Source organism: Lepidothrix coronata, unplaced genomic scaffold (assembly GCF_001604755.1).
Source record: "Lepidothrix coronata isolate B3197 unplaced genomic scaffold, Lepidothrix_coronata-1.0 Scaffold193, whole genome shotgun sequence".
NCBI lineage: Eukaryota > Metazoa > Chordata > Aves > Passeriformes > Pipridae > Lepidothrix > Lepidothrix coronata.
The window spans coordinates 155,805-181,572 of NW_016690373.1; the positions used below are offsets into that span (position 1 = coordinate 155,805).

Genomic DNA, 25,768 nt, shown 5'->3' on the forward strand with positions numbered 1-25,768 from the left:
GTTTGTACTACTTGTGGCACACTTGAAAGAGTCGTACACCATTGGTTCAGATTTATTTTTGTATGTCTTAGTGTTCTTCTGTAAACACTACAGCAGCTTTGTGAAGAAACGGGGTGTTGGGACTAGTGGAAAGTTGAAAATGTCTTCACTAAAGTTATGCCAGAGGAGTTTGTCACTGGAAGCTCTCCGGTGAAAGGATGTTGAGGGAAAGGTGAGTTAGTGAAATGGAAGACAGAAGAAGGAATTTTAAGCAGCATAAAAAGTGAAGAGAGAGGTCATGTTTGTTTTCTCTAATTATGATTTCAGGAGAGTAACTGACTGCAAAATTAGTTAATTATCTTGTGTTTATTGTAAATTCCTATGCTTTCTCTGAAGACACCAGAAGTGCCTTTGCTTCATAAATCGTGTTAAATCAAAGCACTTTCATTATATTACAGAGCTCTGTAAATTGATGTCACAACTTGAGAAAAACACTTTTATCTGCAAGCACTTAAGAACGCTGCCACTTTCAGAACCAAGCAAGACATTAGTAGCTGGCTTGTTCAACTCCTTTCAGCTTTCATGCTGACACATACCATATTGAAGACATGGGTTGTTTGTATAATACTTGGTTTGATCTTTTTTCCTGGTACTTTCGGTACTGTTGAATCAATCAAAGGAAGTTACTGCTCTGTTAGGCATTAGCATACATTTAGATATTTCTGTATTAAGAGCTGTTCATCGAGGAAAAGGCTTTTATGTCAAAAGGAGAGTAAACAGTATGACCGTGGCTGCTTTGAGCTGTTGACCCACATATATATGAAAGCGAGCCTGTTTGTACTAGCAATTATTCCAGCTTCCCTCCTCTTTTTGAAATTTTAATTCATTTAGTCTTTTGCAACTGTGTGAAGGCTACAGATGGGGAGAGGACTCGGTGGCTCTTGTGGTGGTTTGCTTGATTCATTCATTTGTTAGCATGCACAACAGAGTTGATTTCTTTATCTACTGCTTCACGATGTACTGGGAGTAGTAATGCAAAGACAGTTGCTAAATATTCATGATTTGTGGCTGACATGTGGATGTAACTTCCCTCGGAAACTTTTTAAGGTGAACTTACTGGGAGAACTGAGTTCTACAGAGGACTGACTAATCATCCAGACCTTATTCGAGCCTCATTAAATTCAATGGAAGGATTAATTTTTTGACTGGGTTTGTAGTAATTACTGTCAGCTACTAAATTGAGTAAAGAGCCACTTAAAGCCATCTGTGGCTTTCCTAACGTCCTACTTATGCTGTTTTATAAATGTCACAGATAAGTAGTCAAGCTCAGGAAGGGACAGAGAAGAATAAAAGTGTGTCTCAGATATAAAAGGCTGGGAAATCTTATTGTAGAAATTAGCATTGACTATGATAATTATCGTCCAGTGCAACTGAAAAAGGTTTTTCTTAAAACCTCTGTCTTTGGTCAAACTTCTTTGCAAATACATTTTAGGAAGATTCCAACTCTAATATATATGTTTAACTTTCATAGCAACTGTATTAGAGAAATCAGGCTAATGGTCAGTTTTCAGTTCTACTACTTATTCCTACTCAGTTTCTTAAATTAGGAGAATTAGATCTAGTTCTCACTTTCTTTTTATCTAGCAAAGGTGAGGGAAAGAAACTAGAAATGTCTATTACTACAGTGTATTTCTCTGAGAAGTAGGGTATGATCAGACATTATGAACTAATGAGATGAAAATGTTAATTTTTGCTGGATTTGGAAATAGTAACGTGGAGAGTTAAAGATCTAAGTCTTTGAGAGCTGACCTTCTTGGAAGCAGTCTTTCCCACGTGGAAATTTTTTGCTGGATCAGAGTAGTTTCTGTTGAGTCTACACTGGCTGTCTAGCTTTCTCAGGAGATATGTTTATTTCTTTTGATGGATTGGCTTTTATGCCAGATGTATTTTTTTAACTGAAAAGTCTGTGGCATAAAAATAACCAAAAAATTTTATAGTGTCTACCCAAAGAGCTGTTAACTTAAAAGTTGCCAAGTCTGATGTATCCACTGTTAAAATACAAAAATTTCAAGTAAGGAAATTATGCACAAGGTTATTTATATAACTTCAGTACCAGTGGGTTATTCAGGCAAAAGAAAGGGGATGATGTGATGGTGAGAAGAGTTTGAAGTGCTGATGGATGAGAAAAAGGCAAGGCTAGAAGGAGAGGACTGTTTACCTGGGGAAGATGCTCCAATAACATGGGATGATGACTACGTGTAGGGGAAGGAGATGAGGTCACTTCTCTACTGCAGTGCCCAGTTATGCTGGCTCACTGGAGACCTTTAGCACACAAGGCAGCATGTGTGCTAAGTGTACTTGTTTGAAATCCAGGCCTTGCTGTTGACATAACCACATGGGAACCCTCTTCAGGGACCATTTCAGTCTTTTACTAGGGAAGTGCCTACATTGCAACTAAACTACTACGTCAGGTATAGAACAGTCTAGGTGGAAGAGACCTCTGGAGACCTAGTCCAACCTGTCACTCAAGGCAGGGTTGTCATCTACAATCATGTTTGCCATAAATTCTTGTAGTTGAGCTTTTGGACAGAGGTTCTGCAACCTTTCTGACAAACCTTTTCCATTGCTTGACACCTTCTTGAAACATCCATAATACCCCTCCTAACTGTCCCTGTTTGCAATCTGTGGCCATTGGCCCTTGTTTCATTTTTGATGCAACAGGAGACTTGAGGTAGCTCACCTTTCTTCCTTGATACACGATGACCCTGATTTTTCAGTAGTTATGCAGTAGTAGTTTAGCAACTCTTGTTAAAAACTGCCTCTTAACAGCACAAGCCCAAATGACACGACCTCCTCTTACAGGTTATATATTTTAGACCCCTGACCATCTTAGGAATTCTCTGCTGGACTCTAACTTTCTCTCCCCTCTTTCCAACTTGGGCTCAAAACCTGGATGTACTATCGATTTTGTCTCTCCTGTGCTGAGGAGAGGGCTGATAATAACTTGTGTCTTTATCCTGGTCACTCCTGTGTCCTGAGTCACTACCTAGTATGTGATGTGTCTCAGTCACACTAATTGTGCACTTTTGACTCACATTGAACCTGATGCCCACCATAACCACGTTATGGGATGACCATTTCCAAACCTGCACTGGTACATGGGGTTATTCTTCTCTGAGATGTTGAGCTTTGCCTTTCTCTGTCTGAACTCCATGAGGATGTTGGCTCAGTCCCTGAATTTCTGAAGGGTCCTTTCAATAAAAGCCCTTTGATTTTTTGTAATTTAGTCCCCCTAGTTCAGCATCATCTGTGGACTTGCTGAGGGGTATCCCTTTTGTCAGCATCTGGGTTACTGATGATGTTGAGCAGGATGGAATCTCATGGTACCTCTGATCATTGCCAATTGGACACTGAATATTTGACCTTGTTCCTGTGAACTATATTCTATAGAAAGAATGTTGTATTAGTTATGTCTCAAATATGTTAAAATGTTTGGATCCTCACTTGGGCTAATTGCTGTGCCTTGCTTCAACGTATTGGCTTGTGTTTGGGGTATTATTTGTACTGGATATGAACAATGTGAATATGAATAAAATCTGTGCTCCTAAAAACTAAATATCAGGGTCTCTGCAGTACTATTATACTCGAGTGCATGGAGAGAGTAAGCAGTTATTTTGTTTCATGTAAATAGTTCGGAATTTTTTTTACATTCAGAAGATTTAGTAATTTACTTTTGGCATTTGGTCTGTTTTTATAGAAGTTTTTTTGTAATCTAAATTGTTAGCTTTGATTTTTAAGTCACAATCAAGTGTGAGTGTAAGGCTATTAGTAGTTTGTGATCTTGATGTTTTTCCGTTATACTTCTGGGAGAGTTGCTCATAAAATCTCTCTCCATCTTCATGAAATGAGTGTTTTGCACACTTTCAAGATTAGATTAGAGTTGCTGTGGCCTCCTGGAATCTTGTGGTAGAAACCTTTGATTATACCTTGCACATCACTGCCAGCAAACTTCTGGCAAGGCTACTCCAACCTGTTTGGAGAAATAGGGTGTATAGAACTGTGTAGATGTATACACAGTGTAATCACTTTTTAAAACTTAGTTTAAGAAAATACAGTGCCTAGAAGATGTGTGCTGATGGCTTCTTTGGTGGTTAGAGTACAAACTGTGCAATGAGAACTCCTGTGGTGGATTCCCATACACAGTTACCGTCACTAAAACAATTGGCACATCTGATTTTAAGAGGCTTGAGATCAGTCTCTTGTGCATTGCCCCCATCTCTTCCCCCCCAGGCTCTCCGGCACAGTCTATTTGAAGATGGTATCTATGTACCTTGTATCCTGCAGTGTAGACTAGCTTGTAGAAGGCATTTGTTGTATGTCTGAGTCTGTTGAGCATGAGCACTTTTCGCATTATCACATCTGTGTTCAGCTTCTGCAATGTGTCTTAAGATCTTGCTTTCCAGTTACCAGTTCATATTTGAATGTGAGATTCACTTTGTACCTCAATACCTGTTTGGCTATAGGATTTTTTGGTGTTGTATTTAAAAATGAATTGCTGTTATTTGAATTTTGACAGTATGTAAAATATATAAAATTATCAACTTCTGATATCTAGTAAACAGATGTAAGTGAACTTAAGCTTCCAAGTCTTAGCTTGTAACAAAAAGATAGACTAAAATTTACTGTGTAAATTGACAGTTGACTACATGCTGCTATAAAAGCTGTATTACTGAGTCAGGTGAGCATGCATCAGATATAAGCCTTTCTCTAGACAGAAATTACTGTAAAATGTCTTGTCTTGCTTTTCATGGCTGGGTTTAAAAAGGAAAGCATCAACTTAGCCTTACTGATATGCTCTGGTACATGTGGAGAGTATCCTATCTAACTCAAAAAAGCTGCTTTCCTATTTCCTTTAGAGACTGTTTTTCAGCACTGGGCAACTCATTGTTTTTCCTTCCAGGTGTTTTACTTCTAATCTGGTTTGAGTCATGAAGAGTGTCAGTGAATACAGTTTGACTTCTAGCAATTCCTTTTTTGTCTCAATTTCCATGGTATCTTTTTAACGAGATGTTTCATGTGGTCTGGCTCATTCAGCTCTTCCAGTTGTAGCTGAGGCTATGGGTGATCTAAGTGTTACATTAGCAATAATAAGGTAGCTCTGTCTGATACTTCAAATTTCCTTGGCACTAATGACTTGGATATACTCAAATTCAGCATTACTTTGGCACTAATGGTCTGAAGCAGGCCAGTGCTTAAAAATCATTGTAGCAGTGAGAGGACACTTCTCTTCTAAGAGTACATATGGTACAGAAGTGTATGTGGAAGAAATCTGCTCTTCTCTGTCCCCAGTAATGCACTGGTACTTCATACTGCCTCTCATTTGCCCAACAGTTCACCTTAAAAGACCACTAGTTAATAGGAAAGGGCTCCTTATAATGCCCCCTGAAATGTTTCAAAGCTGGTTTTCTCTCCAGGAAAGAAGGTCCTTTAGGCAATGTCCTTCTGCTAGCTTTCAGGAAAAGATTAACTTAAATGCACTGATTTTCTCTATGCTGTTTCAAAGCTCCTTATGTATAATTGTTCGTATGTCTGTCTTTATTCCCTTATATAGAAGGGGTGGTGGAAAGCACGATCTATCCTGGCAGCAATTACTTAGTATTAACTAAGCATGTCCTGTGAGACATGGGCATGTGTATTATCAAACACATGGAGCTGCAGCATTTTGCATCCTCTCTGTAAAGATGCAAATGTCTGACATTGTGAAGACTTGTCTCCTAGTTCTGTATTCTTAACTGTGGTGGTTTGAGCCACCACAAAAATCCAAAACTGCAGTCTTTCTCTCGTGGGAGTGTTCTGGGCCCCTGAACACTCCCTAACCAACCTTCAGCTGTTTGCTGCAGTTTTTCCTCCTCACAAAGTCCAAGAAAGTAGCTTTGAGTCCTTTCTCCTCAGTCTGCTGTGTGATCTCTCTTTCTCAGTCTCATACCTCGGTTCATAGGCTGCTGCAGTGTAGTTCAGCTTATCAAGTGTCGTCTGAGTCAGTTTTCGGTTGCCCCCAGTCATCTTTGGCAGGGCAACTCCCAAGCTCTTGGCCCGTCTCCACTTTTGCCTGGGATTCTTCTCCTGAGTGCCAAGCCTCCTCCTCTGGCCCGTCTCTTGGCTCAGCTTCAATGCTGAGCCTTTCCTCCACTTTACAGTGGAGGGAAAGAAAAGAAGCCCCCCTCCACAGCTTAACTGCAGAAAGGAGGGGGGAGAGGGCTTGGCTGCAAAGCCTGCCTCTCTCACCTCAGGTGCTGTGAGTTGCGTCCCTCACAAACACTCTAAATGCTGTCTCTAACTCTGGCCTAGGCAGAGTTGGGGGCTGCAGGGCTCCCCTTCCCCCCTGAAGGGGGAAAGAAGGAGCCCAGCCACCCCCTGGCCTTCTCCACCTACACCCAGCAGACACCAACAGAAAAAAAACAGTGCCAGCAGCTTCCGGTGCTGTGATATATGATTTTTCAGCAGAAGTGAACAACATGAGTGGCGATTGGCTCTCCAGGGAACACTTCCCTGGCACCCAATCACCTCTGAGCCCCTGAACTCTCGGGGGGGGGGGGCCAGTTTCAAACTATGACAAGGCATAATTCTAAAGTCAGTGAAAGTTTGGGAAAACAGAGGAAATTGTGTTTTGTGAGGCTTCTCCTTGTGTGTGAGGCACTTCAGGCTCTGCATATATACACTGTTAATAAGAGCAGTAAGAAGCAAGCATGAACACTGGACTCTGTGTGTTCATCCTGTGCTGTTGAAGTACTCTCTGACTCTACCTGGACTGCACCAAAATGCTTGCACAAACTTCTGGGGGCAGTCCGCTCAAGCAGCTTGGCAGAGGTGAGACCGGACTAGGTTGGCCTCTTCTTGCCCAACAGTTGCCAACGTTGTTACAGCAAGTGGTGTACTTAGGCTTCGTGTGACAGCGTATATGGCTTTAGTTCATGTGCTCTTCTCTGCAACAGAGTCCTCACACTTGAAAGGTGCTTGACAAACAGAGGTGCAAGGGACCAATATAGTTGTATTCACTCTGCTGTTTTTCTGTTTTGCTGTTACAGAGGCAGCTACTATTAATCAAAGTTGTTTTCATAAGCCACAGGACATTTCCACACCTCAAACAAGATATGGATATGTTTGAGGGTTACAGGTGCCCTAGAATATGGCCATGTTAGTGGGTGGTTATGTGTAGAGATACTGTTAATATATCTTCTTGATGTAAATTTGGTCATATTAACTTATAGTAGAGGTGGTGGCTGATGAGTACGAAAGCACCCCTTTACCCCTATATGCTGTACTTTAATGCTTTGATTTAATCATGAACTTAGTGTATAACTGACTTCGCTAAGAAAAGCATGAGGAGGGGAAGGAGGAAAAAGAAAGCAGTAATATTCTAGAGCAGTATTGCTTGTATTGAATCTGACGTTAGAGGTTAATGTTAAGATCCTTTTTTTCAGCTTGTGTTTGGGAGCTGTGAGAATGCTGTGAATGTTCTCCTGTAAGTTAATACCTAACCTGGCTTTGGACAGAGCACAGATTTAATAGTTGACCAAGACTGAGCTGATCTCAGTCAGACTTTCAGTTGTCATTGTCTTTTTTATATAAAAATTGTTTCTGAATTTTTATTTTTAATCTTAGTAGGAACACTCTGGTACTCAGCTTCCTCAGCTGTGGAGAGATTATGGAAAGTAGAAGTTCAGGGTTTTGTTTTTTCTAAGTGTTAATGATTTAGGGACTTTGCTTGTAGGCGTTTTGTTCTTGTTAAATAGACTGAACTTCAGGAAAGGATGGGAAATAACTTGCATTTTGGTGTTGTTGTAATGAAAATTTTGGGACCCCACCTTTCTTCCCTGATACACGATGACCCTGATTTTTCAGGTATACTGGTAACTCTGAAATTGAAAATTTCACGTTTTCACCAATGAGGTACTTTCACTTTGAATAGTGGGTCCTCCACATGATTGCAGCCCTGTGACCATAATTACTGACTAAGATACCCTGCTCCAGATTGTGTCTGTTTATCTGTTCCAGGAGCATGTAATTCAGAAATCCTAGGCTTTTTAACAGTAACATGTAATTGCAAGTTGATCGCTTATATGTATTCTTACATTAAATTCCAGGAAACATTTCATAGAAGGGGTGAAAAATAAATCATGCAGTTTCGCTCTGCATGATTCCATTGGGTCTTTTGGCTTTACTGCAGGGCAGAGCCTTGATAAATGGGCTGATGTGCTTATTAATGGACACAGTGTTAATTGTCACTTAATCTCACCATGTGTTGCAAAATTCTGTAAACTGCTCTGCTCTGTGAAACACGTGTGCTTGCTCTCTGTGCATGCCTTCAAGGTTATAAAGGCACTAATATGTATGTTTTGCAGATTGAAATTTTTTTGCTCTGTCATTAGAAAAAGGCAGATTTCTGTGTTGTGTGAGAGCTGCTCAGGCTGATTAGCATGGAAATGAATGTGCCCTAATCAGCTTGAGGTGACGGAAGTCCAAAATCAATTTGATACATTAATTTCACTTTAAAAATTTATTATATGTGTTGCCACTAGTGACCATTATAGTTAAAAATGCAAAATAGTCTCTCATTCAACACTGTGCTTATGCCAACTCGTCCCTTTGCAAATAACTTGTTTTCCAAACTAGATTTTTCCTATTTAACCATTGCTCTGTAAAGCAGGCTGGAGGAAGGGCAATCAAGACAGAAACATGCAGGGAGGGATATCAAAGAGGAAGAAGATGCTGACTTGAAATTTAACCTTGTGTTCACTGAAGTGTTGTGTATTATATCACACTGTTTAATACATTGAATCCTGCTTATAAAGAGACTATTTCCTAACCCTTGTCCTCTGGAGATCATTTCAGTGGCAACTGTGAATGGCAAATGAGTTATTGAAAAGGGCATTTTTAAGAGGAGATGAACTACAACCTGAAAGTACATGTCTAAAGCCAGATGAATTGCACTCTATAACTGTTTCTTTCCATTGACTATTAAAAAAAAAAAAGTGGCATGATAAGTGAAGATAGAGATGTCTTCATTGAAAACACATAAATGTAGTTGGATGCATCAAGTGCCCTTGGTGCTTTTTTATGGATGTTAAATTATCCATCATTTCACTCAGTACTGTCTCCGGAGTTGTGCTGGCTCTCTGTACTGCACCAGAGCCACCCCCTATGAAAGTTGTCAGCAGGGGAAGGAATTTCAGAGCAATTAGTAAATATAAAGCATTCAATGTGATGCACATTTTGAGTCAGTGTGACGTGTTTGTGCTTTTGTTCACTTTTCTTCTGTATGGGTTTCACAGAAGTCTATCCAAGATATCTCAAGAGCACGATGACTGCAATTCAAGCCTAACCCTTGTTTGGATGACACATGGTTGAGATCTGCATCCTGGTGTATGTCAGGATAAATCACTGTAATTAAGAACTACTAAATGTGATGCCATTGTAACGTTTCTTTCTTTCTGAGCATTACTGTTCGTGTTAATTTATCTTGCTTATTTTTCTGGGAACCAATGCATACACTTATGTGACAGTATTGATAGCTGTCAGCTTTCTGGGCTGTCTCTCATCTGCCTTTTCTGAAGATGAGGTCACTGAGCTTTTTGAAGTACTAGTGTATTTATTGATGGAATAGGGTAAAATCATGTTCACTGCAATAAAGAGTAGACTCTTAAGGGCCTTTTGTGTTGCATTAACAAGGCATTTCAAGGAAGTAGAGTATCACATTCACGTTTCATGTTAAAGACATTAATGCCTTTGTTTGTACCTGTTACAGCATGGAAGCTGAAGAAGGTAGCACTTGAAACAGCTTCCTTTTTTGCCTTCCTCTTTGCACAAATAAACATTAAAAATTTAAAATGTGGGTAAGAATGTCTTAATTTTTAATTTTGTATTGAATTGGGGGTGTTCAATGTATGCAGTCTTCAACAGAAATGTCTTAGTCTCTTTTTTTTTGGTGGAGAGGACACAAACAAGTCCCCCCAAAAACCAATACATGTAGACAGAACAGAGGACGTGGCTGAGACTAAGTGTCAAACTCTGCCTTGCTTAGGTGTGGAAGAGCTTGTCTCTTCATGGTCCTTGTAAGATGGGCTAGATATAAACTGATCTCTTATAACCTACTCTTTTTTATGCCTATATCTTATAGATAAAAGGATTCTAATAGAGTTCACTTGTTTTGTTCTTTATTGATCATGTCTCCTTTATAAAGAGTTGATAGTTGCAGTTGCTAGTTCTCTATCAGAACCCTGTCTTCATTTGGTCCTTTAGACTTGAATGCAATAAATAATTATTTTCCAAAATACTGCATTTCTATTTCTGATCTGTGGTTTAGTTCTGTATACTTCAAAATGTCTGCAGTTTAAGCAGCTGTAGTTTAAGGACCTTGTGTGAAAAGTATTATTTTCAGTTGCTGTCATGTGTCTGTAACTGCAATAAATACAGATACACAAAGGGACAGAATTAAGAAACTGTTCATCACTTCTTGCTGACAGTAGCATGTGGTGTGTAGCTGACCAATGTGATATAGGGCTATTTGTGCTGATTGCATCCTTCCCATCTCATGTGTGACTGCATCTGTCTTGGTGTATTAGATATAGTCTGGGAATAAGAGGGATAGCTGCCTTGCCAGATTGCAGAAAGTATGCAGTAAAGGAGTTGATTGTTTTAAATCAGTTGAAGTACATTAAAAATTAAAGCTCTATTGCATTGCTTTGCTGGGTTAAAATGGCTGTTTGCATGTTTTGCTTCTACTTACTTTTTGGGTTTTAAAAAATTTTGGTACTGAAATGAGTTTCTAAATAGAATGTTTGATACTTATTTTTAAAATATCACTTCACTGTTGGTTTATAGGGTGGGCTGTTGGTTTTGTTTTGTTTTGTTTTGTTTTTTGCTTGGTGAAACCTTTCACTGTATTATGACCGAATTTATTAATTACTCTGGTTGTCCCGTAAAGTATTCATGATGAAAAAAATTGGAAGATTTTCATCTTGTTTAAACTCTCTTAAAAAAATAAAGTAAGGCTGACCAAACCTCCCAGCAAAATGCTGAGTCAAATCACAGAATATCTCAAGTTTGAAGGGACCCATAATGATGATAGAGTCCAGCTCCCTGCTCCTTACAGGACTACCTAAGACTAAACCGTCTAAGTAGAATTGTTCTGAACAGGCAAAACATATCAGGTAAGAAGTTTGCTCATAAACATTTGTACTCAGGCTTAAGAAGTAAATGCAGACTAAATGTTTAAAGCCATTTGGCGCTGCTCTGCAGAAGTCAGTGGGAAACCACTTAAAACATCCTCTGTGGAAACCATCTGTGTTACTGTTCTGTGCTGTGCCCTGTGCTGTTTCTTCATGAGCTTCCTCTAAGTTCAAGAGGGACTTTTAAGTATTTACTGAGAGTAACAATGTAGTACTTCGTTATCTGAAAAGTACTTGCCCCCTTGCCGCCTTCCACTGTTTCCGTATGAATTTAAGTGATCTAAGGATAGTTAGGTCCATATCTTCCTGAGAATCCCTGTCTCTGGGCTGTATTTCTTTCCCAGTTTCTTCACAAGATATACTTCTTTGTGCCCTCTCTTGCTTCCACCTGTCCCATTCCAGATGAAGTGATGTGGTATGAAGGCATTAGTCATCCCTTCAGGATGGAAGCTCCTTTCTGTGTTAATCTGTTAAAGGTGCTGATAAAGACTAAGCAGGTTTGAGTCCAAAGAGAACCTTCTATTTTTCTGTATTAGCTTTTACTCTTTCAAGAGCAAGGCTACTGGAAGAAAGTCCCAGAGGTGGGCGAGGACCAGAACTGTTGTATGGCTGACACTTAGCTTCATATATCCCTTCCATCATCTGTGAACACTTTATATTGCAAAGCTGGATGTTGAATGCTAAACACTTTATAAAGGTGAAGTCTTGAGCTCAGGCTCTCTGCAGCCTGAGTAGGTTAAATTCAGATTGTCAGGGAAGCAGTTTGAGCAAGAATCTGAAGACTCGATCTGGCAGCTACAGTTGTGGTTCTTGAAACTTGACTTTTTTTTCCCTGGAGTATGTGTAAAAGAGACAACCAGTCTACAAGAAGTCGATTGTATCTGTTGGAAAACATATTTTTCAGCAGAGGTAATAAAAATAACTTCAGTATAAACAAATATTTCCAGTGAACTCTTGAGTTGCACTTGAAGAACCTTTATAAGAAGCATTGCTGTCTGATCAGTGAGTGAGTACATGAGTAAGCAGATGATTTGAACGCAACTGATGTTTTATTCACAGCTTAATTCATACTTGAGTGTATATCAAGGCAAGGCATATATCCTGATATTGCTACAGTGAGCTCTGCTGTGAAAGCCAGGGATGTTCCATCAAATCATAAGTACCAATAGTTGCCTGTCACTGCAGAATTTTTTTTTCCAAATAGTTAGTTCTTTTTGTGCACTTTTTACTTTGAACTTATACATTTGTCTGCAATCTTTGTGAACTTGGCTATTCCTCCTCCCCTTCCAAGATATCACCTGGGGGAAGCTGCACGTTAATAGTATCCTGTGCTGTAATCTTCAGTCATTCATGTAGACAGCTTACCAAATGTGGAGAATTGGACCACAGCTCTGATCATCTGGCTAAGGGGATTAATGTTATCTAATGCAGTGCGTTGGTACCAAACAGATTATTAGGAGCAGAAGAGGTTTGGAGGCTGAGAGAGTGAGTTGAAGGAGGAGGGGTGTAAAACCCCTCAGGAAATCAGTAGCCATCTCAATTTGCAACTTCTGTAGTTAATGTACTGTGTGCAGCAAAATGTATTCTCTGGAGTCGTGGGCTGTATTTGATGGGGAAAGTGTCAAAGAGGATGCTTACTAAAAAGCTGCTTTTTAGAAGAAACAACTATAATGAAGTAACACTTTGTGCTGAAGTCTTGTCTTAGATTTCATCTTCTTAAACCAAGTGCATAAATATTTGTGGCATTTAAAATGCATATGTAGTGTTTCTGGTAGTTTCTTTAGTCTTACTAGGCAAATAGGGATGTTAAACATTAACTGAGTGTTATATAACTGTGGGTATAATTAAATTTAATTTGGTCAAGACAGTTAAAGCATACTCTGTGTACATTAATTAGTAGTAGATAAATGCATTTCTATAGAGACATTCCACTGACTTGCCAAGTAATCATTGTCACAATTGTCATTAATGGCAAAGTTCACTTAAAAACTACACTGCAGGCACAGGAGTGAATACAGGCTGTGTTAGCTTGTTTGACCTGTCCCAGCTAAACTGCACTGGAACAAGCTTCAGCATCTCTGCCACATTTTGGTCATGTCTGAAGTGTCTGTTTAAACTACAGAATCAGAGATGCTGTTCACGTTCTGTCCTTTTTCCTTCCCATGCTCCTTTAAGCCTTTTTGAAACTAGGGAGCTTCTTAGCTATTTCTGTTGCTACATAACTGAGAAGTGAACAGAAACTGAGCTTCCGAGAGATGTGTATGTCTGAAAAGGGTGTTAGCAGATATGCATAATACTCTGCTGTGAAGAATAATTGCAAGAGGGGACTGCCAAATGTATATGGTCCTGTGCACTGGAGGTGTCCCTGGGGCTGGTAAGGAGGGTCTGTGTGCTTATCAATCCAAGCCCTGCAGAACTGGCTCCATGTCCCTCTGGAGCGCACGTTTTGTGACTTGAAGTCCTTGCTCCATACTTCAGTATTTTATTGTGTGAATATTGGGGGGAGAGGGAGGAGAGTGTGTGGATGATAGAACTGCTTTATAATTACAAACCAACACCTTTCATACACCCTGGGTTGGTAAGTGCATTGGGGTTTTGTGTTAGTAATTTAACTGGGCCTCTATAGTGCCCAGTGGTGTTTTCACTGCCAGGTAACAGAGTTCTTCATAAATCTATCCAATGGTATTAAGTAAATTTTATGACTCAGTCAACTTTTTCCTGTATTCGGCTTTTAGGAACAGGACAGCTGCTAGGCTTCTCAGGTGGTTTAATTCACATATGAAGTTTCAGCCCAGCAAATTTCTTTTTCCCCAAATTACCCATCAAGTTATTTTAAGAGTGATTTACTAATAAAATACATATTTAGGTATTTACTAAACAAAATCAAGGCCATAAAACATAATGCTGAACAAGATAGCTCTGCTTTTTTTGATCAGCAGTAATCCAGTTGGGTGTATTCAAGGACTGTGTAAGTTGCTCGCACAGGAAATAGCCTCTAGAAAAAATGCCGTGTAAAAAACCCTCTGTCTCCCCTATTCCCCAAGCTCCCCGTTTTCCCCTTATTTTAATAGTAAAGCTTTTAGATATCAGTTACATTCTTTTTCTGGAGTGATATGTGACTGACTTGAGATGTGGAGAAGTTTTGTCTAAAGCTGTATTTAAGGAAATATAAAATGATTTGGAACTATAAGTAAAAGTCATGGGGAAAGGAATTAGAGTTGTTTGTACAGATCGGGTTAGAATGGAAATGTTTAATCTATGCATAGGTATTTCCACAATACCTCATGATTTGGTAACCTGATCCACCTTGTCCATGACAAAAGGGCATTTTGGGTGTCTTATTTAATTTAGAAATCTAGTCCTGAGTATTTTTCCACTTTTGTGTGGTTTAGACTAGCTCAACTCTTTTGAATTCCGTGAATTTTTGTTGACTTGAAACTGATATAAAATGAGAGAAGGATCAGGTTAAAGTAACTGCCAATAAATTTGATAAGAATATTCAGATGTCATGGAGTCAGCCTTTTGGTTTTGAGTTGGAATTGAGTAACGTTATCACTGAAGTCAGAGTTGCACCAGCACACAAGGCCTGTGTGAGATTAGGAGGTGGCCTTATGCTTTCTGATAGATTCTATGTGCATAGTATGAGATTGGAAAGATGGCCTGGCAAATGGGAAGCTAAGCTGGAGGAGGGAATAGAATCATTTAGGTTAGAAGAGACCTTCAAGATCATCCTAACACTGACAAGTCCACCACTAAGCCATGGCTCTAAGTGCCACATCTACATGCTTTTTAAATACTTCCAGGGATGGTGACTCCACCATTTGCTTGTCAACCCTTTCCCTGAAGAAATTTTTCCTAATATCCAAACTAAACCTTCCCTGACACAACTTGAGGCCATTTCTTCTTGTCATTATCACTTTTTACCTGGTGCAGGAGACCCCCACCTTGCCACCATCTTGGTGATGGCTGTAGAGAGTGACAGGGTGTGTTACCCTGTCGCAAGCCTCCTTTTCTCCAGGCTGAAAAACCACAACTCCCCCAGCTGCTCCTTCTAAGACTTGTGCTCCAGCCCCTTCACCAGCTTCATTGCCCTTCTCTGGACTTTATCCAGCACCTCAATGTCTTCATGGTGAGGAGCGCAAAACTGAACACAGGACTCAAGGTGTGGCCTCACCAGTGCTGGGTACAGGGAAACCATCACTGCCCTGGTCCTGCTGGCCACACTATTGGTGGTACAAGCCAGGATGCCATTGACCTCCTTGTCCACTTGGACACACTGCTGGCTCATATTCAGCCATTGTCAACCAATACCCCCAGTCCTTTTTTGCTGGACAGCTTTCCAACACTCTTCCCCCAGCTTGCAGCACTGCAGGGGGCTATTGTGGCCCAAGTGCAGGACAAAGTGCTTGGCCTTGTTGAGCCTCATACAATTGGTCTCAGCCCATCAATCCAGCCTGTCCAGATCCCTCTGCAGAGCCTTCCTCCCTTTGAGTAGATCAACACTCTCACCGAACTTGGTGTTTTCTGCAAACTGACTGAGGGTGTCGTCGATCCCCTTACTGAGATCACTAATAAAGAGATTAAACAGAACTGGTTTAATAATAAGGTAAGCCTGCGGTACCTTTCGCCAAACCATTGAAAATGTCTCTGTGTGTATTAGTGGTCTTTCTTCTCCTGGATAGTGATGCAGTGTTGATAGCAGACAGGGAAGCCTGCACTGTTAATCTGGAAACTGTCATAGCTGAAGACGAAACTCACATCTCCAGTGTTGCAATATAGCATCACTGGTGTATGTCAGAGAGTATTAGGAGGTGCTGTGGAAAGAAAACAAAACTTTGAAATCTTTAGTATCAGTTTGGTATCTTTTGCATCAAATATGAGCAAGTAGAATGTGAAACTATTTTTAAAGCTACTTTTTCCTTCTGAAATAGTTTGGCACAAGTTCTGAAGCGTAGTTAGTTGTTGAATAAAGAAACTTCCCAGCAACTGCCCTTTGATTATTTCTTAATGTAGATTACAGCTGTCTTTTTGGGAAAGGCACATAGCTTAGCATGTGAGAAACTGACACCTTTTTCTTTCCTTTTCAGAGTATCTCCTCTGCAGAAGTCCGAAATAGTAGACATGGTCAAGAAACACGTCAATGCCATAACACTTGCCATTGGGGATGGTGCCAATGACGTAGGAATGATCCAGACAGCTCACGTTGGAGTGGGGATCAGTGGCAATGAGGGCATGCAGGCAACCAATTGCTCGGATTATGCCATTGCACAGGTCAGATGCAAAAAGGAGCGACTGCCATATCATCTTGTCAGAAATGCACTGTGCAGCAATGTAGAGCTTGATGGCTTCTTCTCCCCTTCAAACTAGAAGCATCTCTGCTTGTTTCCTTTTCCAGGCACCTTGTCTAAAACGTATTTTGGGAATTTGTTATTGTTTTGCGTTCTTCAGTGCAAAGCTCTACCTCTCTTCAAAGTTTTAGCTTCCTCCTAATAGCTGTGCAGTATCTTGGTTCTTGAGTAATCGGGGGAAGCACTTTCTGTGGTGCTTGTGTTAATATGCTTTTAAGTAACTTATCTGTCTTGTTGCAAGCTCTTTTCTCTTACTACGAGTAGGGCTTATAACCAGGTGTGTGAGAGTTTGGCTGTTTGGCAGTTCTTAGAGGTGTTTCCTCCTTTATTTTTATTCCACTCACTCCTGTGATGCATCCAAGAATTGGTCACAGTTCTAGAGGGCTGTACAGTGTTTTCATTTTACGTATGTTATTTTGATTGTTATTTGGTGAGTGCTCCCAAACTATTCCATCCAATTCAGCACTGATTACTTGAGCTAAAAAGGAGAGTTAAAAGCCTTTTTGCCTTTTTTATTGTATTACTGAAAAACTAAGATGTGGAATAAAGACTTTAAAAAAAACAGAAGAAAGGAAGGAGATGCTTCAGTTGCTGGACATCCTCTTAATACTATTTACAGCTGAAGTGCTCTGTGTATGTGTTTGAGACTGATGAAGGGCAAAAACAGATGGAGCTGATGGAAGAGAGATCAATCCACTGTCTCTTCAGTGATCTGTGAACTTCAGCTAATATTCCCTTCTGGCAGGGTGTAGGCAGATTTGTTCTACCAAGTGACATGAAATACTACCATCTTTTGATAGTTTCAGTAGCAGGTGATGTTTTAAAAAGGTTTGGATAAGTGCTGTTTGCACACATAACTGTTTATTGTGTTAACCCTGCTGAGAAGCAAAGTGGCACTCTCGAATTGCTGCTCTGTACTGCAGTCAGATGAAGCACACACAGTATCAGGTTTGAATAACTGAGACCTTTCACCAAATTTATCTTGAGAATTTTAGGCAATTCTGTCAAGTACTTACTCTGTCATAAAGAGTTACCTATTTCAAATGTATAGCATTATAGGGACTGCCAAAATCATTGTCCATGGTATCTTGTAATGACTTTTTCATTTTTAATTTCTGAGGATTATATGTTGCTTTTGCTGTATAATTTAATTGAATGCTCTTTACTTTGACTTCCTCAGATAATTTATTACTTTTATTTTAATAACTAAGCGTAAGCAGTGAGAGTTTATCCATGGAAGACCCTACACACTGAATTACTTTTGTGTTGCAGTAGCATTAAATCTGGAGAAGTAATTCCATGTTCATGTGTTGCTTCTGCATTAACAAAAACCCCTGTATTTTGGTTTAGTGTTAGAATGTGGAAGTTGCTTTTGGTTTAAAGTCCAGTTAGTGAGTTACTGAACATAGGAATTAATCTTTTTAGTTCCATATGAAATAAAAGCTGGTCCCACCAGCACAGAATTGTACCTTTCAAAAATCACTAAAACACTGTGGAACTGTATTTTTTGTGATTGTGTAGAAGTGCTTTTCTGATTAGAAAACATATAAAGAAATCCCTCTTGTAAGGGAGACTAATACTGTGTGGTAATGTGGGCTTAAAAAAAAAAGTGTTCAAAAGAAAAACTCGATCTCCGTGGAGTATGTTTCTTTCAGCAAAGACATATAACTCCCACTAAAGTGTTACTGTATGTGCATGCCTTGAAGGCAGAGTATGTTCTTATTGAGTAATTTAAGACGACCACTCTAATGTAGCATCTCATGTTCAAATGGTATTTCAAATGCAGTGGTGCCAGAAGTAGGCACTTATAGAAGAGAAAGTCTCTATATAGGCTCATTCGGGATTCCAGGGAGAATCAAAGCATAAACCAAACAAAAATAAAAAGCCAGCTTAGGTCTGACTCCGCTCCAAATAGCTTCCACAGGTGCAAGGAGCATCTGTTTGAATCATCCTTTTCCCTTTAAATGAAATTGTACCAGTGATCTCTATTTAGAGAATTCCCAAATCAAATGATCTAACTGTTTAGTGAGACGGTAATAGACTTTAATAACTTTTTTCCTCAGTAACTAGCTTTATCATCTTAATCCAGAGAACATCTGGTGTTTAGGGACTGCTCCTTTTTCTTAATTAGGAAAGCTACCTTTTTCAGCAAATGTTCTTGTTTCAGTTTTCTTCTTTGGAAAAATTGGCTTGTATTGAGGATGCATTTTCACTGTCTTAAAACCCCCCAGTATGCCATCAGCACACCCTTCAGTCAAGATGGAGGTATCTTTCTAGAAGATAATCTGTGTATGAAAGAAGTTATGCTAGGGTCAATATAGAGATGACTCTGAAAGCTTACACAAACTGTTTCACAGGAAGGCTGACCAGATGGTCGTAATGTTCCCTGCTGATTTAAAACTCTCTAAATACAGGAGTGTCCAAACAAGGGCAGTGTTGTAGTAGAGCCCCTGTCTGTACTGTTGCTCTATGCCAGTAGCTGTGCATTTGCATAATTTCAGCGTCAAAACAAATTTAATTCTTTGCCATGTCGTAGTGGAACTCTTCACCAGTGTGAGCAGGCTCAGCGCGTTATTTAGGCTGTGAGTACCTTCCTTGCTGTGTTCTGCAGTGCACTCATTTTCATGAGAGCTCCAGAGAAGACTACATCCAAAATGGCCAATCCTTAGTTTCAGCAGAGACAAGTTTTCAGGGTGTGTCCAACTACTCTCTGCAAGAGGTTTGGGGTGACTTTTAAAGACATAGTGGCAAGTTTCCCATCACCTCTGATGTGTTTTGTTAGTGATTTTGATGAGGAAAGTTGTTGCTGTCCTGCATATTAACTTGAGGTATTAGATGTCAGCTACTCCCTTGTGAGTCTCCCAGTTTCAGCCTGGCTCAAGTTGGGCAGAGACTGAACCATGAAGCTTGGTTCATTTTTGTTTTCTCTCCTTCTTTACTGGCATATCCTAACAAATCTGAGTTGCTGATGCATGGGAGAGGGGCTGCCCTTACAGGATTTGTGGTTCAGTGATTTCAGTGCTGGAAAGCATGGGACCAGAGCTCTCTCTTGACAGTCCTAACTCATTACTTTAGCTTTCAGTTTCAAATAAGTTTTAGTTAAATTAAATGATATAGAATCTAAATTTAGGCAGACAAGTTTTTCATGTGAAGTCACTTTGTTGGAAAGGAAGCAAAGCAAAATAATGGTCCCACCTTAGTGTCCCAGATGCCTTCAGGTACACACGTGCTAAACAGTAAACACAGTCACCAGTTTCAGCTGGGGAGCTGGACAAAGGAGGAATGCTTCAGGCCATAAAAAAATTGACTAACAAAACCATCAGTTGAAAATTATGCATTCCCCAGGCTGGATTATGAGACTGGTTCTATAAAAGTTCCATTTTCAAAAAGGTTGAGTTTGAGCTGTATCTGTGGTTCAAACTAGCATTAAAAGGTACGCATTTGTATAAGACTTATTTACTTGCCCTTTTTGGCAAATGCCCTTTCTCTCTCTCTCTCTATATATATATATGGCCCTTATACAATATTTTAGGTGCTTTCTGTAACACATGATCGCATACATTTTGTATGGTGGAAATGCTAATGTAAATATCTGTTCTCTGTAAATGACTCTATGCATCTTTTTTCCACTTTTGTTCCCCCTTGTGCACTTTATATCATTTCAAGACAGTTCTAATTATTAGACTGTTCTTTTAACACAGAGAAAAGAGGCTCTGAACCTTGTAAGCCGTTGAACTATAGGAATGGAATACCAGTCGAAGACTTCTTGCTGATACAAGCCAGTGAAGAACACTTTAAAACATTCAGAAGTTTTCTTACAGAAAGGATGCTACCTGTTTACGTGTTGTTTTTTGCATGTACTGCTAAGCTATTTAAGTTTGCACTTGAATAGCTTTCATATCTGATTTGAGGATTTTTTTTTCCTGAAGGCAAGGAATTAACTTAATCCAAATTTTTTTTTTAACAATTCTTCATATATGTGAATGCTTCTTTTCTGTCTTTCAGTTTGCCTACTTGGAGAAGCTGTTGTTGGTCCATGGTGCTTGGAGTTACAATCGAGTTACCAAATGCATTCTGTATTGCTTCTACAAAAATGTGGTTTTGTATATTATTGAGGTAAGAGTAACTAAATGGATGGGTCTAACTGGTGCTTACTGCTCAAATTCTCTCTTACAAAAAGCAAAACTCATCCAAATGGATTGAGCTAAAATGATGGGTTTTTTCTTCCATATTTAACAACTTAAAATTCAGTTTTCCTCCTCAGGTTTAGTTGACTGTAATCTTGTAACATTTGTAAAAGGAAAAATGAAGGTTTTGGTACAGTGAAGCCTGGGATATGAGATGTCAGGGACAAAGTTAATGTCTTCTGTACAAATGTTCTTATTGAAAGCATCTTTGTATTCATGGAAACATTTCAAGTAGACCTTATATTTATAAAAACTTGAATTTGGGCTAATTTAAATCAAAAGTTTGTTTGATAGAATTGGGAAAAACTCTATAGACAAATAGTAAACCAGGCAAAATTATAGCTGTTGTTTCCAAGTTACAAAGTGTAGATTAGCTGGAACTGAAATTAGTTTGCCTTGTTTTTTGGAAAGAGAAGACATAATTTTGCCCTACAGTGCCAGTGAAATGATAAAATCAGTCAGGTTATTTGATTTCATAATTAAAAGGTAACTAACTGTCTTTTGAAAATTAAATGCCTGAAGATGTCAAGTAGTGAAACTGGATTTTAAAGAGAACTGAATACTGTTACTACCATTAATACATTGCATTTCAGCCTGCTTAGACAGGAGTGTAGTTCTCATGCTGCAGAATATAGTCTTGAATTTAAGAAGTATCAAGAAGGGATTTTTATCATGTGCTGTTGCTTAGAAGCACGTGACGAACTTGAACTCAGTGGTTTGGTCAGTTGAGTATCAAGTAATCACTTGGTACAGCAATTTCCACAGTGTTCATTGCTTTTATCAATATAAGTCTGTGTGTGTGTGTGTGTATATATATATATATTAGGTTTTCTATTTCTTTCTACAGTTTAGCAGCCATGAATGAGGTTGACAGATAGGAAAACTGCAACATGTAGAATTAGGCAGATAGTTATATCAGTTACAGGAGACAGTGGGTAAATAATGTTTTGCTATTAAGTAAGTCCTGTAATGGTCAGTGTGTGTGTATCTGGCTCTTTCAGGGTTTGATCAGCTTTTGTGCATGATGTTAGACTCTTAGAGAACAAATACTTTCCACTGACTTGTTCCATTTTTCCTGTGCTGTTTCTGAATTAGCTGTTGGTTGTTAAAATTTCAGTACAGATTATTCTACTGCAAGAGTTATCCCACACATCATGTTTTTAGGAAGGTTTTTTACATGCTGTTGGAGATGACAATAATATTTGTTATTGTGCAAAAGGAATATAAATAATTTTTAAAATTACTTTTCTAGTGGGTTTCTTATTGAGCGTGGCAATTGGTGGGGTTTTCCGTGAATTGTTCAGAAAATGCTTAACAGCTTCACGATTACCTTCTATGATTTCTTTTCTTCATTTGAAAATTAGTGTGCAAGTCCTGCTTCTAGCCCATTTGTCTTTGCTTCATTTACTGTAGTCTGACAGGTAAATTAAGTTCTGCATTAAATGTTTTATGGCTAAATTATGCTTTCCCATTGAGCAGCTGTGCAAGGGGTTGAAGACAAGTGAACGTCTCTGGGACCTCTAGCGAGAGATAGCTGAATCATTTTACCATAGGGAGGAATTTTATTAGCCAGATATCTCTGTATGATACATACAGTGCAAGTCTGCTCTGTGAATGTGGGGTCAGATATTCTCTTTGCTGTCTTAGTCTGTGTTCAGTTCTTTCTGCAAGCTGTACTGAGGCAAAAGAGCTTTTGTGTCTCCTGATATCCATGACTAAGATCAGTTCCATCAACACCTGAGCACTGAAAAATATGTTACAAGATGCAGTTACCCTTCTGTACGTATGCTTCATAGAAGTTGGGAACAAATTTAAGACTTAGGAGGAGGTAAAATGACAGAAGTAATCTTGTAGTCCTGCAGCAGTGGGAAGAGCTCAATTTGGTTTTAGTTTCCCTGGTGAGTTTGCTTTACTAGCAGCTTTAAGGAACTTCCCCTCCAAAACTGTATAAAACCAGCCAAATTGCCTGGAAACCCAAGAGATACCAGTTTTGGTATCCTGGGGATGCAAGGGAGAGAGGAGAGATCTTTAATTCCCTCCTTAGCTTTGCACAAAGAAAGATGAGTTGTTTTGTTGTCCTGCTGTGAGGCTCAGGAGTGCTGATCAGTCTGTGGTATGGAGTGATGCTCATGAAAGAGAAGCTCCACAAGGGAATAAATCCTTCAACTTAAGTGCGCTTCTGCACTGTTGCACAGTTGTGCATATGGTGCATTCCTGATTGTTTCCCAGAGCACTGGACAAATTTAATATCTACTTTTTACTTTCTGCTTGGATGTGTGGTGTATGGAGAATATTCTTTTAGCATCATAATGAAACAGGGATTTGAACATGAACTACTTTCTAAGCGTATCTTCTGAAAGATTGTACTGAGTAAATATTTATACAGTTGAATCAAAAAGCGCATCGTGAATATGACTGTCAGTTATAGCTTTGTTACTGTATCTGTTTTATTTCAATGAAATTTTAACACCTGAGGAATAGACATTGTAAGCCTTACATAAGTGGGTTTTGCAGCAGTGAGGCACTGGGGCTCTTCATAACTTTTATTCCCTGATACTATCCAAACACCAGAAGGAAGAGGTGGTGCTCCAGCTTAGCATACAGAACATCTGGACACAACTTGCAGAGGCATGCATTAAGATTAAACTTAAGTTAATTAAACAACGATAAATGCTTGAGAAGAACATTGCTGTCTCCTTTCCTAGCATCCCAATGTTGGTATACTAAAACCCCTCATACACTTAGAAGTTCATCTTGACACCTGTCACTCTTATACCCAGGGTATCCAAAGTGTTGCATCTCTGAAACATTAAATTTTATCAGCTTTTCTTCAGGTTCTGGGTTGAAATACAGATTTTGGGGTTTTGTGGGAAGGATACTCAGGTAACTGCCATCATGGGCTTTACTCCTGAGAGATGCTGCGGGGTTAAGGCTGGTGCTTGCCTTCCTGCAGTGGCTTGTTGTTTGTGGAGAGACAGGCCCAGGAACTGTTTTCAGCTGCTTTGATGACTAAAATGTGCACCCATATTGGGACAATTTCATATAGCTGGAGAGGTAGTATAACAGAAGCCTTGTGGTTTTGTGATTGCAGGGGAAACAGAGGTGAATATATTTTCCCTCTTGCTTGATAAGGCCCTCCTAATATTTTTCAAGAGGTGAATTTTAAGTCATCAGAGTAATAAAGCTCAGCGAAGTCTGAGAAGATTTTTGGCTTGGCTTAACAGCTGTGTTCCATTCCTTTCTCTGGCTGATATCTCCCTTAGCATTTCTTCATTGTTGTCCTTCTGCTGTTCTCTTGATTTCTCCCCTTGATTTTTGAAAATACAAAACTCATTGAAATACAAACAAAAAGCAGAAAGAGCAGCAGGTCCTGGAAATGCAAGTCCTTTTGATGTGCTTCTTAGCCTGAGCACTTGCATATCACTATTGTCAAGGTGCTTTAGGGTATTAAGTTGAGGTTCCCTTGCTTAGGGAGTCACTTACCAAGAGGGGTGCAAAATCAAACCTTTCCATCCACAGAGCTGATTGATACATTAATTGCTGCTGCTTTCCCACTCTTGACTGGCCATGCTGGTTGCAAGGGAATCTACATGGAAAGCTACCAGTATGGCTGCAGGGATGAAATACAAATCTAAAGCCCTCTCTTTGATGTCCATTCCTATATTTCCCGTGTCTAGCTGCAGTAGCGCTGTACACTAAAGCCATTTCTGAGGAAAGCAAACCATTCAGCATCATTCTGAGGCAGAAGGTCAGTGACAAGGTTTTGGCTTTTGAAGATTTGACAGGCAAGTACCTGGGTATCCTTACAAAATACCATTTCATTCAATTACTTATGTACCTGGCTTTAAACTGACTAGTGAAATGAAAGATCTGTTTCACATCTGTCGAGCAGATATATTTCACTGCAGATGACATAAAGTTGTCCTGATGGTATCAGAGCTTTGAAATATAGCTGATTTCAAATGTAAAAGAATACAGGAATATTGCTTTCATGTCATTCTTGGAGAAGTAAAACACAGCAAGATCAAAGATGAGATCAGAAATATCAGGTAAGAGTTTAAGACCTTTGGGAATGGTTCTGTGGAAACATTAACATGGAAGATAGCTTTCAGGCCAACACAATGTGCGGGAAAAGTGTGCTCAGTACTTCACTGCAACTTGTTGGTTTTTTGAAATGTGCCTGATATGAAGTGCTTTTGGATTATATATTGCAGAATGAGTTGGGGGTCGGAATAGGTGGTCCCAGTGTCAAGGTCTGGCAGTGGAGGGCCATGGCAGAGAAATGGATGACAAGTGGGAAGGGGAGAATATAGCGTCCATCACTTGATGCTGCATTATTCTAATTTGTGCCTTAAGAATCCAGAGATGAATTGTAAGGCGATATTAGAAAGCTGTTTCTTTGTGAATCCTGAAAGGGAAATCTTAATATGTGAGTGGTGTTAAACAAACAAGATAAGAAGAAAATACCAGGATCATAATTTTTTTTCTAGAGTTGAATTTTTGAGTTTCGAAAACTCTGAGTAAACACAATTTATAGATAAACATGCTTTTAAAGAAGTGATGGTTTAGTGAGTCAGCAAGGTCTGGCAATGAGAGCTGTTAAGTGCTCCACACACTTAGTGGTCACCACTTCAGATGAGCTCACAGCACAGGCTGCAAAAGCACACATGAAATGTTGCTGCTTGAGACCTTTCATTTGTTTTTTCTGTTTTCATGGTTTCCTGTCAATCACAACAGGTATTTTTAAAAATATGGAAAGCAGACATGGGAATTTTAACTCTGTTCTCCAAATGGTATGCAGAAATGAGTGTATCTGATATGTTACTAAAAAATATACAGCTCTAATGCTTTGGTGTGCTTATCCCTGATTTATGTAATCTGACTTCTGCTTACATCCCTGTGCTTTCTGTTTCCAATTGACTTTGCCGCTCTGAGGTTGCAGCGAGGCAATAGAAAACCAAGCATGGGGATTTTTGCAGTAAGTTGAGGACTGAAGCTCAATAATTGTTGTCATATAAAGCAACTT

The 25,768-nt window shown here is 39.4% G+C and overlaps 1 protein-coding gene across 6 annotated transcripts in view; it reads left to right on the plus strand.

Moving 5' to 3' along the window:
* Positions 1-25,768, plus strand: part of ATP8A2 (ATPase phospholipid transporting 8A2) — a 325,416-nt gene that overhangs the window by 152,239 nt on the left and 147,409 nt on the right. For all 6 annotated transcript variants that reach the window (XM_017831596.1, XM_017831595.1, XM_017831597.1 and 3 more), the window contains 2 exons: positions 16,295-16,478; positions 20,561-20,671. In XM_017831596.1, coding sequence (XP_017687085.1) covers positions 16,295-16,478; positions 20,561-20,671 — 295 coding nt within the window. The remainder of the gene's footprint in view (positions 1-16,294; positions 16,479-20,560; positions 20,672-25,768) is intronic.